This window comes from Vipera berus (assembly GCF_964194415.1).
Source record: "Vipera berus genome assembly, chromosome: 3".
Lineage (NCBI taxonomy): Eukaryota > Metazoa > Chordata > Lepidosauria > Squamata > Viperidae > Vipera > Vipera berus.
This window is the reverse complement of record NC_138204.1, coordinates 216,155,085-216,173,675: the sequence shown is the minus strand read 5'-3', so window position 1 is coordinate 216,173,675 and position 18,591 is coordinate 216,155,085. Positions and strand designations below refer to the sequence as shown.

Genomic DNA, 18,591 nt, shown 5'->3' with positions numbered 1-18,591 from the left:
GGTCGTTCAGTGAATCCTTTGGTCATTAAGCGAATCCGGCTTCCCCCTTTGACTTAGCTTGTCGGAAGGTCGCAGAAGGGGATTGCGTGACCCCAGGACACTGCGACACCCATAAATAGGAGACAGTGGGCAAGCAGCCGAATTTTGATCCCCTGACCGTGAGGATGCAGCGGCGGTCGTAAGTGCGAAAAACAGTCATGAGTCACTTTTGCCAGCGCCGTTGTCATTTTGAACGGTCACTAAACAGATGCTTGTGAGTCAGGGACACTCTCTCTACCTCCCTTTGTGCGTAGAGTAGAGGCCAAAATTGTGGAAACCTTTTGGGAAAAGCGTACAGTAGAAATGCCACCTTTGGTTAAGTTTCCACCCATTTTCCTTCTCATTTCTTTATAACTGTAGCCTCGTTCACTTAACAATATACTATTTTTACGTCGCTTTCTGGGCAACCAGTCAACTCTTTGCACCATTGCTTTAATTTTATTACGTTTTACAAGCTCACGAAATGAAAGAACACACACACAAAAAACCTCCAACCCACTTGATAGCGATCACATAACACACGGACAAATGTCCTCCTCTCAGCTTCAATACATGATATCAATAACTGGATCCCTACTGTGATCTGGTTGGCTCATTGCCAAAACAAGATGACGCCCCATTGGCTCTCTAAGCACTCGTGCCCATTGGCCACGATCGGATGAAGGAAAGCTAGCTGATCTCAACCTAAGCAAGTTGTGCTTCCTTTTCCTGGTTATTTGGCTATAACCTTTCCCAGAATACGGTACAGATAACTGAACAAACTATGTCGCGTTAACGTTCTTGATTAAATTATCTTTCCATTGATATATAATTTTATGGTGCTACTCCAAAAAAAAAAAAAGTGGTGTTATTAGCCATCAAACCTCAAAAATACACTTTTCCCAAAAGGTTCCCACAATTTTGGCCGCTACTGTAAAATACCATTTTTCTTAAAACTTAAAACTTGCTGAAACTTCCCAACTTTATGAACAGTTAGAACCGGCGGACTCGCTAACGTTGCTGACGTCCCGTGTCGCCTCTTTGCATTTCAGATCATCGAACAACTAGAGCTGTCCTTCCCTTTACGGTAAGTAGGAAGCGTGCCTCGGTTTCCCCATCTCCTCATTCACCCAGGAGGTGTCTCTTTCCGGCTTTCCCGATGGTGACTGAGCACAACTGCAAAGTTAACCAATGTAAGATTCGCTTCTCCAGGTTCAGCCACAGGCCTCCAAGAATTGACTAAAACATATGAAAACCCCCAAAAAAGGTAAAATAAAAAAAAATCTCGCTTGGGGCTACTTCTCTGTAATTAGAGAGAGTCGGCTTTGAAACATGCGTTTCTATAGTCCAGCGTTTGCTGACCTGGGCAACGTTAAGATGGGTGGACTTCAACTCCCAGAATTCCTCTGCCAGCCAGTGTTTCTCAACCTCAGCAGCTTTGAGATGTGGACTTCAACTCCCAGAATTCCCCAGCCAGCCAGTGTTTCTCAACCTCAGCAGCCTTGAGACGTGGACTTCAACTCCCAGAATCCCCCAGCCAGCCAGTGTTTCTCAACCTCAGCAGCCTTGAGACGTGGACTTCAACTCCCAGAATCCCCCAGCCAGCCAGTGTTTCTCAACCTCAGCAGCCTTGAGACGTGGACTTCAACTCCCAGAATCCCCCAGCCAGCCAGTGTTTCTCAACCTCAGCAGCTTTGAGACGTGGACTTCAACTCCCAGAATTCCCCAGCCAGCCAGTGTTTCTCAACCTCAGCAGCCTTGAGACGTGGACTTCAACTCCCAGAATTCCCCAGCCAGCCAGTGTTTCTCAACCTCAGCAGCCTTGAGACGTGGACTTCAACTCCCAGAATTCCCCAGCCAGCCAGTGTTTCTCAACCTCAGCAGCCTTGAGACGTGGACTTCAACTCCCAGAATTCCCCAGCCAGCCAGTGTTTCTCAACCTCAGCAGCCTTGAGACGTGGACTTCAACTCCCAGAATTCCCCAGCCAGCCAGTGTTTCTCAACCTCAGCAGCCTTAAGACGTGGACTTCAACTCCCAGAATCCCCCAGCCAGCCAGTGTTTCTCAACCTCAGCAGCCTTGAGACGTGGACTTCAACTCCCAGAATTCCCCAGCCAGCCAGTGTTTCTCAACCTCAGCAGCCTTGAGACGTGGACTTCAACTCCCAGAATTCCCCAGCCAGCCAGTGTTTCTCAACCTCAGCAGCCTTGAGACGTGGACTTCAACTCCCAGAATTCCCCAGCCAGCCAGTGTTTCTCAACCTCAGCAGCCTTGAGACTCCTTCGTCCAACATCTGCCAGTTGGATGAAGTGAATGTCCAGCTCTTTTCCTCAATCATCTTGGGGTGTCTGACTGAGCCCAGAAGACCTCTGAGATGTGTTAAACTAGCATGGCTACCCAGAGAATTCTGGGAGTTGAAGTCCACCCGTCTTAAAGGACCCTCCTCCAAAGGTATCTAGGTTCCACCTGGAAGTCATATAAGCTAGAGCAAGTTTGATAAGCAAGGAAGCAGAACTTTTGAAAACAGCCATAAAGACCTGTGGCTCAGGGTATCATCTGGAGATGGTCTTCTCCAGACTGGTGTCCACACAAGAGGTCCAGCAAGACCTGTACGTGAGGCCAGCTGGGAATTCTGGGACATGTGGTCCCAACTCATCTAGAAGATGCCGGAAGAGGGATGAGGGACACGAAAGATGCTAACACTTGACAGAGTACTGATAAAAGAGAATATTTCCAGTTTGGAGTTGAACTGGGGGATCCTTGGTGCTCTCTAAGCTTGGTCAAGCTACCATTGACGATGTTACCTAGTTGGGTCATGAAACGTCTGCAGGAAAACAACCAAGCTGAGAGAGCACTGAGGGTCCCACAGTCCTCCTCCTCCTCCTCCTCCTCCTCCTCCTCCTCCTCCTCCTCCTCCTCCTGTTCAGTGTGGGTGTTTGGCTACTGAGGTGCTTCCTTCTCTCCTGCTTCCTTTTCAGGAACATGGATCGGCCAGAACTCTGTCAAATCACCTTATATGATTTCCAGAAATTCTTACAATACGATCAAAAGGTATTTTCTGAAACAAATAGGCTTGCTTCCGTGAAAACCGGCAGAGATAATGGGCTTTTTTTAAAGCTTGTTTTATCTCTGTTCATTTTAACCGCTAATGTTTTCATTTTGCTTTTATGTTGTTTTGTAAGCCAGCCACAGTCTCTTGACAATGAGTGTGTGTGTGTGTGTGTGTGTGTGTGTGTAAATTCAATAAATACATAAATAAACATTTCTGCACAGGTAGTCCTTCACCTACGACCACAACTGAGTCCAAAATTTCTATTGCTAAGTGAGACATTTGTTAATGCCCCCTTTTACGACCTTCCTTGCCGCAGTTGTTGAGTGAATCACTGCAGTTGTTAAATTAGTCACACGGTTGTTAAGTGAATCTGGCTTTCCCCCGTGGACTCTGCTTGCCAGAAGGTCACAAAAGGGGATCACGTGACCCCCGGGGACATGGCAACCGTCATAAGTATGAGTTAATCGCCAAGCATCTGGATTTTGATCACGTGACCGTGGGGATGCTAACAACGGTCATAAGTGTGAAAAACGGTCACAAGTCGCCTTTTCAGTGCCGTTGTAACTTTGAACGGCCGCTAAGCGAACTGTTGTAAGCCGAGGACTATCTGTATTGTTCTTCGCCTCTAGACAGAATCTTGCCAAACTGAAGCAGACTATTTGCATGATGGAAGTTATACTCCGAGAATCTCTAGGGAGCAGCCGTTTTAACCCCCAAACAAAGGCCTAAACTTTGCTATCTGTTAGTCCTCTGGACTGCAAATAAATTGAATGAGTGAATGAACGAACGAACGAATGAATGAATGACCCAAGAACCTGCAACAGTTACAGGTACATGCCAGTTGCCAAGCTTTTGAATTTTGGATGACGTAATCAGGGGGAAGGCTGTAAGTGTGAAAAATGGCCGTAAGTCCCTTTTTTTTTTCCAGCACCGTTGTAACTTCGGACGGTCTGTCAAATTGTTTACAAGACTGCTGTATAGCCCTGGAGCTTTGGGGCAGCGGGCCAGACTCACCGAAAGGAGACAGAATCTTGCCAAACTAAAGCAGACTATTTGCATGATCAGAGTTATACTCTGAGAATTTCTAGGGAGGGGGCATTTTAACCCCCCCAAAAAAGGCCTAAACTTTGCTGTCTTATTAGTCCTCTGGAATGCAAAAAAATTTCAACGAATGAATGAATGGATGAGAGTGAATGAATGAAATGCAGCCCCTCCCTCCCTCCTTGGGAATCCAGACCACATTCCACCACACTCGATTCGACTCCTACCCGCACCTTCACTTTTCTCCATTATGTTCTCTCTCTAACCTGGCCTTCCGAGTCCTCCAATGGGCCACCGATCGTGATGAAGCCCGTGCAGGGCCTATCTATCAAAATGGCGGGACTTTGATTGCAGATGCCATCCTGGCTTTTTTTGACCTCGTCTGAGGAGGCCCCTCCCCTCTCGGTTCAAACCCGGCTCGCTTGGTGAGCAGCTCTTCCTAGCAACTCTGCCCTCTGCCTTTCTTCTCTGCAGGAAGCCTGGGCGAGCGACATTGCCAAAGTTCGCAGGTGCATGTGTAGCTACTTGCAGGATCGTCCGGCTGACCTGACGGAGCCCGTCTTCCAGCTGGATGAGGTGAGTGTCTGGCTCTCTCCCTCCATCTTTGTGGGATGCCTTCTTTGGGCTGAGAAAACCTCTTGAGGTGTCGTTAAACCAGCATCTCTCAACCTCAGCAACTTTTTAAGATGGGTGGACATCGACTCCCAGGATTCCCCAGCCAACTGCGAGAGGGATCTCGGAGTCCTAGTGGATAATCACTTAGATAGGAGCCAGCTGTGTGCTGCAGCTGCCAAAAAAGCCAACACAGTCCTTAGGCTGCATTAACAGAGGGATAGAATCAAGGTCACCTGAAGTGTTAATACCACTTTACAAGGCCTTGGTAAGGCCACACCTGGAATACTGCATCCAGTTTTGGTCACCACGATGTAAAAAAGATGTTGAAACTTTGGAAAGAGTTCAGAGAAGAGCAACCAAGAGTATCAGGGGACTGGAGGCTAAAACATATAAGGAACGGCTTCTGGAATTGGGTATGTCTATTTTAATGAAGAGAAGGACAAAGGGGGACATGATAGCAGTCTTCCAGTATCTCAGGGGCTGCCCCAAAGAAGAGGGAGTCAAGCTATTCTCCAAAGCACCTGAAGGCAGGTCAAGAAGCAACGGAGGGAAACCAGCCAAGGAGAGAAGCAAGCTAGAACTAATAGTTCTGATAGATAAAACAATTAATCAGCGGAACGACTTGCCTCCAGGAGTTGTGGGTGCTCCACCACTGGAGGCTTTTAAGAAGAGATTGGACAGCCATTTGTTTGGGATGGTATAATGCAGGGGTAGGCAACCTCAGCTCTTTTATGCTGGCTCAGGAATTCTGGGAGTTGAAGTCCATGAGTCATAAAAGAGCCGAGGTTGCCTACCCCTGGTATAGTGTCTCCTCCTTGACTAGGGGGTTGGACTAGAAGACCTCCAAAGCTCCTTCCATCTCTGTAACTCTTATAATAGCCTTTCTTTCCCTCACCTTTGCACAGTTCCTGACCTTCTTGTTCTCCAAAGAAAACACGCTGATGGATTCCAAGGGTGAGCAAGTGATCCCTGAAGAAATGAATTTCCCCCTGTCCCAGTACTGGATCTCGTCTTCACATAACACGTAAGAGTGCCTCGGATTCTTGGGCCGATTAAGGATGGATCCTGGGGGGAAGGAGGCCAGTGAGGCCATTGCTAGATAGGACTGTCCACTGCATTTCGCCAACCCCAGGCTGGCCATGACACCAGTAAAGTCTCCCACAGCAAATATGGGGCCTTCAAACTTGGCCACTTTAAGACTTGGGGACTTCAACTCCCAGAATTCCTTAGCCAGCCTAAGGAATTCTGGGAGTTGAAGTCCACAAAGTCTTCAAGTTGCCAAGCTTGTCCTGTGCTGGAGCATGTGTAGATCTTTTGTTAAGCTTTGTGTTGAAGTTATACTTCTAGATGCAGGCAGATGCTTGGGAAGTGCTTGGCCTAGCCCAGGGTTAGGCAACCTTGGATCTATTGTGACTCGTGGACTTCAACTCCCAGAATTCCTGAGCCAGCATGGGGGAACTACGGCCCCTTGATGACTTGCGGACTTCAACTCCCAGAATTCCTGAGCCGGCATGGGGCAACTATGGCCCCTTCATGACTCATGAACTTCAACTCCCAGAATTCCTGAGCCAGCCACGCTGAGGGGGAAGGGAGAGATTTCCATGCTGAGCCATGCTGGCTCAGGAATTCTGGGAGTTGAAGTCCACGAGTCATAAAAGAGCCAAGGTTGCCTACCCCTGGCCTAAGCCTAGGCTGCTTTATGACTTGTGGACTTCAACTCCCAGAATTCCTGAGCCAGCCATGTTGAGGGGAAAGGGAGAGGTTTCCAAGCTGAGCCATGCTGACTCAGGAATTCTGGGAGTTGAAGTCCATGCATCATAAAAGAGCCAAGGTGGCCTAGCCCTGGGCTAGCCTGCCCATGGATGAAAAGATTCAGTCCAGATCCTCCCATCTATTTTATCTTCACAAGTACGAGGTCTGTGTCAGTTATTAGGGCCGTTCCTGGCGCCACTGTGCCCTTCTCACAGTAATCCAGGCCCTGGTTTCCCATCCCCACCCCCCCACCCAGTCTGGACTACTGTAATGAGCTCTACATGGGGCTGCCCTGGAAGAGTATCCAGAAGCTTCAGTTGCTTCAGAATGCAGAACAGTTTTGGGGACACCTGAACTTGTGGAGGAGTCATCTCTTCTGCAGGAGCTTCCTTGGCTGCCAGTCTGCTCCTGGGTACAATTCACGGTGCTGGTGGTTACCTTTGAAGTCCTACCTGCCTTTGGGGCCAGGTTATTTGAAGGACCACCTGTCCCCTGTTACACATCCTGGCCCATTACGATGGGAAGGCAGGGTGTGTTTCTGGTCCCATCTACGAGAAATGTGCAATATATCATCTGGTGGGACGACGAAAAAGGGGTCTTCTCGGGGGTGGCCCCTTCTATCATTGTCCTGGAGGCACGGCTGGCCCCCACTGTCTCGCTTTTTAAAAAGGCCCTGATTTTGTCAGCGGGCCTGGGGACCACGGAGACGGAGCCGATCAAGTGTGGTTGATTTGACTGGCTTCTGCCATGGGATGGGGTGGGGTGGGGTGTTAATGTTGTGGGTTTGTAATGTTGCAAGCCTCCCAGGTGTGGGAACGGAATGACCATATATACTTACACTGACGGAGGACATATTTATAGCTCTGGGTTCAAGGGCGTGGGGGTTCTTGATACTCAGCGAGCTGGGTGGTTTTCTTGCAAACGTTTCATGACCCAACTAGGGAACATCCTCAGTGCTAGAAGGGAGGGGTGTTTCACGAGAGGAGGAGGAGGAGGAGGAGGACTGTAAGGTCCTTGTTGCTCTCTGGGCTTGGCAGTTTTCTTGCAGACGTTTCATGACCCATCTAGGTCACATCATCAGTGCAGGGAGGAGGAGGAGGAGGAGGAAGATGGGGAGGAGGAGGACTGTGGGGTCCTTGGTGCTCTCTGAGTTTGGTTTTTGGCTTGCAGACGTTTTATTACCCAACTAGGTAACATCATCAGTGCTAGAAGGGAGTGGAGTGTGCCAAGGAGAAGGAGGAGGAGGAGGAGGGGGAGGAGGAGGAGACAGACTGTGGGATCTTTGATACTCTCTGAGGTTGGCTGTTTTCTTGCAGACGTTTCATGAACCAACTAAGGAACATCATCAGCGCTGATGCTGTTGCACTGATGACATTACCAAGTTGGGCCATGAAACGTCTGTCGGAAAGTTGCCAAGCTCAGAGAGTGTCAAGGACCTCTCCTGTAAATTCATCTAACCAGTAAAGAAAATAAATCTTCGAGAGATTGTGGATTTCGGAGGGGTGGGAGGCTGTCCAATGCATCCCCCAATTCTCCCCACAGCCTTTCATAACCTTTGCAGGAGTCTCACCCCAGTTGCTTCTCCTCCTTCCTTGCAGGTATCTCACCGGGGATCAGTTCTCCAGCGAGTCCTCCCTCGAAGCCTATGCCCGCTGCCTTCGGATGGGCTGCCGATGCATTGAACGTAAGCTGATGTCCACCATTCTTGAGCCTATTAACAAGCTTGCTTAAGGGTCACCTCATTGTCTGTGCTTATTCGGCACCAAGGATACTTCTGAGAACCATCCGTGGACTTTTTGCCACATTGTCAAGGCTCCGACTGACGAACCCAAGCAAGCAAGCCACCCTCAAGAGAGTCCGATCACTTAATGCAAAACTTTATTGAGTACATCATTCTGGCACGAATGAATGCAAAACCAGCTCTGGTAACCCAAACCCCTATAGTAAAAGTACAGAACTTCCCCTCCCCACTTCGGATCAGGTCACGCTGTCCAATTAGATGCTAAAATGTTGTTATGAGAAAGTGTCTCTGAGGCTGGCCAGACACCTGCTGGACCGTCCTTGATTCTCATGGTCTGGCTTCTTGATCTTTAGAGCCTGCATTCCGTTCCCTTCCCCTCCCCTGAGTTTGTTGGCAAGCTGAGCGACACACATAGTGGTTTTCTACGTTTGGACGAACTTAAAAAATGCCACCGCTTCCCCTTCTTGGCATCCCAAAGGGCAAGGTCACTGGTCCTGCAGATGTTGGAAGGCCACCATATCTGGACATCCCTTGTTAAAGACCGGCGGGTCACCGTTGAATGTGTCTGTGATGGTTGCAAAAAGGGGAATGCAATTTGTGTATCCTTGCACAGAAGCCTTTATTAGATGTAAGGGCGGGCGATTGAGACGATTAATTTATTAATTGCATGTGTGGGCATTTGACGGAGGGCTAGAAGGGTGTTTTTCCTTTTCAACTGGGCACCTTCAAAAAGTGGGCAAAGCTTGTAATTCTCAGGGGGAGAAATGCATAACCCCCCCTCTCACACCCACCCACCCAAAACACTCTCACTCATACAACACACACGGACTGGGAATTTACGGGCACTTGAGTCTCAACGCACCCAGAAGGTGCCCAAGTTGAGGAGTCCCGATTCGTGGGATGGTTTGAAAGTTGTGATGGTCATTTTAAGAAACCAATCCAAGCTTTGATCTTCTCTGCCCCAGTGGACTGTTGGGATGGTCCCGATGACCTGCCCATCATCTACCACGGCCACACGCTGACCTCCAAAATCAAGTTCCTAGATGTCTTGCACACCATCAAAGAGCACGCTTTCACCACCTCTGAGTAAGCTGGGTTGCTGCCTTTATAGGCCTTGTGGCTGCTTTCTCCTCCCTCTCTTGGGCTCCTCCCCCCTCTTCTTTTTCTTCTCCTCCTCCTCCTCCTTCCCTTCTCGCCTCCTCCTCCTCCTCCTCCTCTTCCTCTTCTCTTATTTTTCCTCCTTCTCCTTCTCCTCCAACTCCTATTTCTCCTCTTCCTTCCCTTCTCCCCTGTTTTTCGTTCTCCTCCTCCTCCTTCGCTTCTCTCCTCTTCCTCCTCCTCTTCTCCTTCTCCTTCTCTTATTTTTCCTCCTCCTCTTTCTTCTCCTTCTCCTCCAACTCCTATTTCTCCTCTTCCTTCCCTTCTCCCCTATTTTTCGTTCTCCTCCTCCTTCTCCTTCTCCGCTTCTCTTCTCTTCTCCTTCTCTTATTTTTCCTCCTTCTCTTTCTTCTTCTCCTTCTCCTCCAACCCCTATTTCTCCTCTTCCTTCCCTTCTCCCCTATTTTTCGTTCTCCTCCTCCTCCTTCGCTTCTCTCCTCTTCCTCCTCCTCTTCTCCTTCTTCTCTTATTTTTCCTCCTCCTCTTTCTTCTCCTTCTCCTCCAACTCCTATTTCTCCTCTTCCTTCCCTTCTCCCCTATTTTTCGTTCTCCTCCTCCTCCTTCGCTTCTCTCCTCTTCCTCCTCCTCTTCTCCTTCTTCTCTTATTTTTCCTCCTCCTCTTTCTTCTTCTCCTTCTCCTCCAACCCCTATTTCTCCTCTTCCTTCCCTTCTCCCCTATTTTTCGTTCTCCTCCTCCTCCTTCGCTTCTCTCCTCTTCCTCCTCCTCTTCTCCTTCTTCTCTTATTTTTCCTCCTCCTCTTTCTTCTTCTTCTCCTCCAACTCCTATTTCTCCTCTTCCTTCCCTTCTCCCCTGTTTTTCGTTCTCCTCCTCCTCCTTCGCTTCTCTCCTCTTCCTCCTCCTCTTCTCCTTCTCCTTATTTTTCCTCCTTCTCTTTCTTCTTCTCCTCCTCCAACTCCTATTTCTCCTCCTCCTTCCCTTCTCCCCTGTTTTTCGTTCTCCTCCTCCTTCTCCTTCTCCGCTTCTCTTCTCTTCTCCTTCTCTTATTTTTCCTCCTTCTCCTTCTCCCCAACTCCTATTTCTCCTCCTCCTTCCCTTCTCCCCTATTTTTCATTCTCCTCCTCCTCCTCCTTCGCTTCTCTCCTCCTTCTCCTTCTCCTTCTTATTTTTCCTCTTTCTTCTTCTCCTTCTCCTCCAACCCCTATTTCTCCTCCTCCTTCCCTTCTCCCCTATTTTTCATTCTCCTCCTCCTCCTCCTTCGCTTCTCTCCTCCTTCTCCTTCTCCTTCTTATTTTTCCTCTTTCTTCTTCTCCTTCTCCTCCAACCCCTATTTCTCCTCCTCCTTCCCTTCTCCCCTGTTTTTCGTTCTCCTCCTCCTCCCCCTCCTCTTACTTATCTCCCCTCCTCTCCTCCTCCTTCCTCTCCTCCTCCCCCCCATCTCCCATCCCCTCTCCCCTCCCCCTCCCCTCCTTCCTCTTCCTTGCTCCCCTTCTTCTTTATTGGAGGGTGGAATCTCTGAAGGGAAGAACGAATCTGACAGAAGGGGTTTCAGGGGCTCCGTCAAAATTGGTCCCCAGGATGGAGAAGGAACGTTCCAGAAACCGGAAAGCATGTGTTGGCTGACCGAACGGAGCAGCCAGAAAGAGACTCCCGTCTTTTGCTCGCTCAGGAAGCCCACGGAGTCGGTAGTTCTCTTCCCATCCCTTGGTGGAGCCTCTCCTGTCCTCCCATCATCCCGGTCCAGACTGCTTGGCCGTTCTCAACTTTGCTCTGCAGAACGGCACGTCCTTGGCCATCGCCCTAAACAGGATATCCAGGGTTTTCGGGGTCCTGCCTGATGACCCTTCCTTCCTTTCCCCCCCCCCACAGGTATCCCGTCATCCTGTCCATCGAAGACCACTGCAGCATCGTCCAGCAGAGGAACATGGCGTCCCACTTCAAGAAGGTCTTCGGCGAGATGCTCTTGACCAAGCCGGTTGACGTCAATGCTGACCAGCTTCCTTCTCCTGCCCAGCTCAAGAAAAAAATCCTGATTAAGGTAGCCAAGTCCTCTGTCTCCCACCTGGGAAAAATCCTGAGCCCGCCCAGCCCCTCTGCCCTCTTTATGTACCCTGAAAGGGTATCCCCGGGTCTTCCGTGCCCAATGAGGGCTATCCGCTTGTTTAGTCATCACCGTGAGAGTCTCAGGGATGTTGCTGTAGAGCAGGGGTCTCCAACCTTGGCCACTTGAAGTCTTGTGGACTTCGACTCCCAGAATCCCCCAGCCCAGCCATTCTGGGAGTTGAAGTCCACAAGTCTTAAAAGTTGTCAAGGTTGGAGAGCCTTAGTCTAGATCCGTATTTTCTCAGCCTTGTCAGCATGAAGACGGGTGGAGTTCAATTTCCAGAAATTCCTCCACTGGCATATGTGGGTTTTAAGTCCCAGGATTCCCTGGCTTAACATGCTGGTGGAGGAATTCTGGGAGTTGAAGTCCAAACGTCTTCAAGCTGTTAAGATTGAGAACCAATTGCCCAAAAGAATAAAGAGTGTTTCATTCAGTAGAGAATATTGATAGCTCTCTGAATTGGGTGGATTTCTTGCAGACCCAAAGGTGCTTTTTCAAGAGGCAACTGGACTTTCTTGTTTTTCTTGGAAGACGTTTTGCTTCTCCTCCAAGAAGCTTCTTCAGCTCTGACTGGATGGTGGGTCGTGGAAGGATTTATACTCCTTGCAGAGAGCCGGTCATTTGCCTCCTTTTAGAGTGTGGTTGAGGCCCCTTGGAGGTTTATCTCTGTCCTCAGGGTCACCTGAGTGGTGCAAATGGGTGTGGAGTCTTCATGGAACTGTTGAAAAGGCTGTGTTGTAGACTGGAGTGACCCGGAGGACACAGATAAACCTCCAAGTGGCCTCAACGACCCTCTAAAAGGAGGCAAATGACCAGCTGTCTGCAAGGAGTATAAATCCTTCCATCCCCCACCATCCAGTCAGAGCTGAAGGAGCTTGTGGGATGAGAAGCGAAACGTCTTCAAAGAAAAACCAGAAAGTCCAGTAAAAATTAAGCAAGTCCAGTTGCCTCCCGAAAAAGCACCTTTGGGACAACCATGACCTGGATGACGGAGAATCTCCATAGATATTTTCTTGCAGATGTTTCATGACCCAACGAGGTCACATCATCAGACTTTACTGATGATGTAACCTGGTTGGGTCATGAAATGTCTGCAAGAAAACCACCAAGCTCTGAGAACACCAAGGACTCCACAGGTGACCTCCTCCTCATCCCTGCAAACCCCACTCTCTTCTAGTACTGATGATGTTCCCTAGTTGGGTCATGAAATGTCTCCAAGAAAACCACCAAGCTCAGAGACCACCAAGGTGGCCTCCTCCTCTTCCTCCTCCTCCTCCTCCTCCTCCTCCTCCTCCCTTTCTCCTCGATTCTGCAAACATCTCTCCTTCTAGTACTGATGATGTTCTCTAGTTGGGTCATGAAATGTCTCCAAGAAAACCACCAAGCTCAGAGACCACCAAGAACTCCATAGGTGGCCTCCTCCTCTCCCTCCTCCTCCTCCTCCTCCTCCTCCTCCTCCTCCCTTTTTCCTCCTCGATTCTGTAAACCCATCTCCTTCTAGTACTGATGATGTTCTCTAGTTGGGTCATGAAACATCTGCAGGAAAACCGCCAAGCTCAGAGAGGACCTCTCAGTGCTCTACTTGCATCCCAAAGAGAGCATGTTGCCAGGTGCGCTCTCCTGAGCTGGGTTTTTTGGCCAAAAAATGCCATCATTTGGGTTCCTTCATCATCTTTCCCTCTCCTCCATTTCCTTTCTTCAGAAGGACTGCCCCTTCGTGATGGACGTGGTCATCTGTCACTGCCATCCCTTCAACTTCTCTTTCATTTTCTCTCCTGCCCCCAGCACAAGAAGCTGGTGGAAGGCAACCTGTATGAAGAAGTCTCCACGGCCAGCTATTCTGAGAACGACATCAGCAACTCAATCAAGAATGGCATCTTGTACCTTGAAGATCCCATTGACCATGTGAGTTCCTCGGAGAGGGTGCGCCACGTTGAGGTGATGGAGGCAGCCAGGTGTCTTCAGAAGATCTCCAGATGGTCTCCACACCGCCGTGGTTTGCTCATATCAAGCTTCCCCAGCCAGGCATTCTCTAAATCAGTGTTTCTCAACCGTGACCACTTGAAGATGGGTAGGCTTCAATTCCCAGAATTCTCCAGCGGGGGGAATTCTGGGAGTTGACGTCCACCCGTCTTCAAGTGGCCCAAGGCTGAGACACACGGATCTACAGCAGATGTATATGGGAACTTTGGCAGGCAGAAAGTTGGGAGGTCACCACAAGGGATGGAAACAAGAAGCCACGGATGGAAACTAATCAAGGAGAGAACCAACCTTGAACTAAGCAGACATTTCCTAACCATGAGGACAATTAACCAGCGGAACCACCTGCCTCCAGAAGTCATGAATGCTCCATCACTAGGGAATTTTTAAGAAGAGATTGGACAGACTGTTTGCCTGAAATGGGGCAGGGTCTCCTGCCTGAGAAGGGGGTTGGACTAGATGACCTCCAAGGACCCTTCCAGTTCTCTGATCCTGTTACTTGTGGAATGGAGGGAGAGCAAGAAATGAACCAGATCTTTCCATTTTACCTGCTCTGGAGGGGAGATTGACGGGTCCTCGTCCTTCAGAGTCACAAATTCCCAGGTTCCCATGGACCAGGTGTTGGGTCTAAAATCTGCTGGATGGGGATGCCGTCACAGTCTTAGGGGATTAAGTTGGGTCTTCTAAGACAAGTGTCTTAAATGGTCTGCTTCCATCCTACCGTATGGGTGGTGGTGGTGGTGGTGGAGGAGGAGGAGGAGGAGGAAGAAGAAGAAAGAAGAAGAAGAAGAAGAAGAAGAAGAAGAAGAAGAAGAAGAAGAAGAAGAAGAAGAAGAAGAAGAAGAATCCAAACACATAGAAATAGAAAGACTGTGGCAAAGGCAAGCAAGGGTGGTACCAAATTCGCCATCAGTCAATTGCCAAAGGCGGCCTTACTAGGAACTGCTTCCATCCTGCGATGATATCTGTAACACCATCAAACATCCACATCTGCCTATCCCAGGTCCTTGGTAAGGAATCGATAGGTAGACAAAAATGCCAAATCCAGTCTGAACATCTGGCTGACTGTGTGATTAATAATAATAATAATAATAATAATAATAATAATAATAATAATAATAATAATAATAATAATAATAATAAAGTTGGACGGGACCTTGGAGGTCTTCTAGTCCAACCCCTTGCTCAGGCAGGAAACCCTATACCATTTCAGACAAATGGCTGTCCAGTCTCTTCTTAAAAACTTCGTGTTGGAGCATTCACAGCTTCTGGAGGCAAGGAGTTCCACTGGTTAATTGTTCTAACTGTCGGGAAATTTCTCCTTAGTTCCAGGTTGCTTCTAGACCACAATTCAGCCCGACGTTTCTGCTATTAAGCGAGACAGTTGTTAAGTGAGTTTTGCCTCCCTTTGCGACCTTTCCTGCCACCATTGTTAAGTGCAGTTAGTCACACGGTTGTTAAGTGAATCGGGCTTTCCCGTTGACTTCGCTTCTCAGAAGAGGAATCACGTGACCCCGGGACACGGCAACGGTCGTAAGTGTGAAAAATGGTCATACGTCGCTTTTTTTCACGTGCCGTTCTAACTCCGAACGGTCATTAAATGAATTATTTTAAGCTGAGAACTAGCGTTGCAGCTGTCGGCAGCGCGCAACATTGTTTTGGGGGCAAAATGTCTGGCTTTTGCATTTGATCTCTACTTGACCTCCTATCCAAAAAGAATTCTATCCCTTCTTTTTTCTCTTTCGCTTTGATAACAACCCCCCTCCCTTCTCTGTTGCAGACCTGGAGCCCCCACTACTTTGTTCTGACCAGCAACAAGATCTACTACTCTGAGGAGACCTCCCACTATCAGTCCCATGAGGAAGAGGAGGAGGCCGAACAGAAGGAGGTATTCCGCTTTCAGGGGAGGCTCTTTTGAACATGTTTGCCTCCAAGAGGACTAGCGGACTGGGAAGGAATCACTTGGAGATGACTGGGGAAGCTCGAGTTTTTGCTGCTTCCGTTGTGGAGTGATAAACCTTCACTGTCGTGAGGAATGAAGGGATTGAGGCTAGCTTCCCTCCCTCCCACTCACACACTCCAGGCTGGAAACCAGGTTAAACGTTTTTACTGCTCCTCCTCCTGCCAAGTTAGACATTCAGAAGGCCCAAATACATCAGGGTTGTTGTTTAGGACTTGCAAGCTCCTAATCTTGGCACTCGGTGGCTACATAGCATGGATAGGTGGTTAGATATGCCCACTGGGGTCCTGGGTGCTCTCTGGGCTGGGTGGTTTTCTTGCAGACGTTTCATGACCCAACTAGGTAACATCATCAGTGCTAGAAGGGAGGAGGGTTTGTGGAGAGGAGGAGGAGGAGGAGGAGGAGGAGGACGACGATGACAACGACTATGGGGTCCTTGATGCTCTCTGAGCTTCGGTGTTTCCTTGCAGACGTCTCATGACCCAACTAGGTAACCTTCTCAGTGGTAGAAGGGAGTGGGGTTTGTGGAGAGGAGGAGGAGGAGGAGGAGGAGCAGCAGCAGCAAAGGACTGTGGGGTCCCTGCTGCTCTCTGGGCTAGGTGGTTTTCTTGAAGCCATTTCATGACCCAATTAGGGAACATCATCAGTGCTAGAAGGGAGCAGGGAGGAGGAAGAGATGAGGAGGAGGAGGAGGAGGAGGAGGAGGAAAGGACGGTGGGGTCCCTGCTGCTCTCTGGGGTGGGTGGTTTTCTTGAAGACATTTCATGACCCAACTACGTAACATCATCAGTGCTGGAAGGGAGTGGGTTGTTTAGAATGGAGGATAAGGAGAAAGGGGGGAAGGAGGAGGAAGAGGAAGGACTATGGGTCTCTTGATGCTCTGCTCTGCAACGGTCGTAAAGATGAATCACTTTTCAAGCATCCGAATGTAAATCAGGCGACCACAGGGACGCTGCAGCGGTCGTAGGTCTGAAAAAGGGTCATCCGCCCCTTTTTTCAGTGCTGTCGTAACTCCGCACCATCCCTAAACAAGCTCTTGTAAGTCGAGGATTTAGCCGTGGTTCCAACAGCTATCAGGAATAGGCTGCGTCTCCTTGACGACCGCTGTTTTCTCTCTCTCTCTCCTGTGTCCTCCCTCCCCACTTTAATCCCGCCTGCCCCTCTTCCTCCTCCTCTCCCGCTCCATCCTGTCTCGGGCGGTTCCGTAGGAGCTTAACAACAACGAGCTGCACTTTAGCGAGAAGTGGTTCCATGGCAAATTGGGCGGGGGCCGCGATGGGCGCCAGATTGCCGAGCGGCTGCTGCACGAATACTGCACCGAGACCGGGGGCAAAGACGGCACTTTCCTGGTGCGGGAAAGTGAGACCTTTGTGGGAGATTACACCCTCTCTTTCTGGTAAGAAACACCCCCCCCAAAAGAAATCCTGGATCCTCGAGATGGGGGACGCTAAGCGGTCGAATTGAGTAACGTTTATTGTCATTTTCCCCGTTCAGGCGGTCCTCAGCTTACGACCACAGTGGAGCCCAAAGTTTATGTGGCTAAGCGGGACATCGGTCACGTGAATTTTGCCCCCATTTTACGACCTTCCTCGCCACGGTCCTTAAGTGAATCGCTGCAGTTGCTAAGCGAGTTGTGCAGTCGTTAAGTGAATCCGGCGTCCCCCCCTATTGACTTTGCTTGAAGAAGGTCGCAAAAGGGCATCACGTGACCCTTCCCCCCCCTCCCCCGGGGATGCTGCGACCGTCGTAAATATGAGTCAGTTGCCGAGTATCTGAATTTTGATCACGGTTTACCAGTGGTGAGGCCGCAACGGTCGTCAGTGTGAAAATTGGTCCCAAGTCACTTTTTTCAGTGCCGTTGTAATTTTGAGCGGTCACTAAATGAACTGTTGTTGTAAGTCGAGGACTACATGGATACACAGTGACAGGCATTAAAATGAAAATCTGATGCAGGGCTCTTGAAAATAAGAAAGTATCCACCCAGAACTCCAAGGAGGATAATAATAATATAATATAATATAATATAATATAATATAATATAATATAATAATATAATATAATATAATATAATATAATATAATATAATATAATATAATATAATATAATATAATATAATATAATATAATATAATATAATATAATATAATATAATATAATATAATATAATATAATATAATATAATATAATATAATTTGTTGTTGTTGTTAGCTGCGAAGTCGTGTCCGACCCATCGCGACCCTATGGACAATGTTCCTCCAGGCCTTCCTGTCTTCTACCATCTTCTGGAGTCCATTTAAGCTCACGCCTACTGCTTCAGTGACTCCATCCAGCCACCTCATTCTCTGTCGTCCCCTTCTTCTCTTGCTCTCGATCTTTCCCAGCATTAGGCTCTTCTCCAGTGAGTCCTTCCTTCTCATTAGATGGCCAAAGTATTTGAGTTTTAGCTTCAGGATCTGGCCTTCTAAAGAGCAGTCAGGGTTGATCTCCTCTAGGACTGACCGGTTTGATCGCCTTGCAGTCCAAGGAACTCGTAGGAGTCTTCTCCAGCACCATAGTTCAAAGGCCTCAATTCTTTGGCGCTCAGCCTTTCTTATGGTCCAACTTTCACTGCCATACATTGCAACTGGGAAGACCATAGCCTTGACTATACGCACTTTTGTTGACAGGGTGATGTCTCTGCTTTTTAGTGTGCTGTCTAGATTTGCCATGGCTTTCCTTCCCAGGAGCAAGCGTCTTTTAATTTCTTGGCTGCAGTCCCCGTCTGCGGTGATCTTGGAGCCCAGTAAAATAAAATCTGTCACTACCTCCATTTCTTCCCCATCTATTGGCCAGGAATTGAGAGGGCCAGATGCCATGATCTTGGTTTTCTTAATGTTAAGTTTCAACCCAAGTTTTGCACTCTCCTTCTTCACCCGCAACAAGAGGCTCTTTAGTTCTTCTTCACTTTCTGCCATTAGAGTGGTATCATCTGCGTATCTTAGGTTGTTGATATTTCTTCCAGCAATCTTAATTCCAACTTTTGATTCATCTAGCCCTGCCTTTCTCATGATGTGCTCTGCATATAAGTTAAATAGGCAGGGCGACAGTATACAGCCTTGCCGGACTCCTTTCCCAATTTTGAACCAATCAGTGGTTCCGTGTCCAGTTCTCACTGTTGCTTCTTGACCCGCATATAGGTTTCTCAAGAGACAAATAAGATGGTCTGGTACTCCC

General features: G+C 48.7%; 1 protein-coding gene across 1 annotated transcript in view; it reads left to right on the top strand.

Moving 5' to 3' along the window:
• The window catches only part of LOC308665245 (1-phosphatidylinositol 4,5-bisphosphate phosphodiesterase gamma-1-like), a 99,225-nt gene that overhangs the window by 42,103 nt on the left and 38,531 nt on the right, over window positions 1-18,591 (top strand). Inside the window, exons 8-17 of the mRNA XM_081323015.1 lie at window positions 1,071-1,105; window positions 2,996-3,068; window positions 4,585-4,686; window positions 5,631-5,749; window positions 8,076-8,161; window positions 9,184-9,304; window positions 11,205-11,373; window positions 13,225-13,344; window positions 15,200-15,307; window positions 16,588-16,775. Coding sequence (XP_081179141.1) covers window positions 1,071-1,105; window positions 2,996-3,068; window positions 4,585-4,686; window positions 5,631-5,749; window positions 8,076-8,161; window positions 9,184-9,304; window positions 11,205-11,373; window positions 13,225-13,344; window positions 15,200-15,307; window positions 16,588-16,775 — 1,121 coding nt within the window. The remainder of the gene's footprint in view (window positions 1-1,070; window positions 1,106-2,995; window positions 3,069-4,584; window positions 4,687-5,630; window positions 5,750-8,075; window positions 8,162-9,183; window positions 9,305-11,204; window positions 11,374-13,224; window positions 13,345-15,199; window positions 15,308-16,587; window positions 16,776-18,591) is intronic.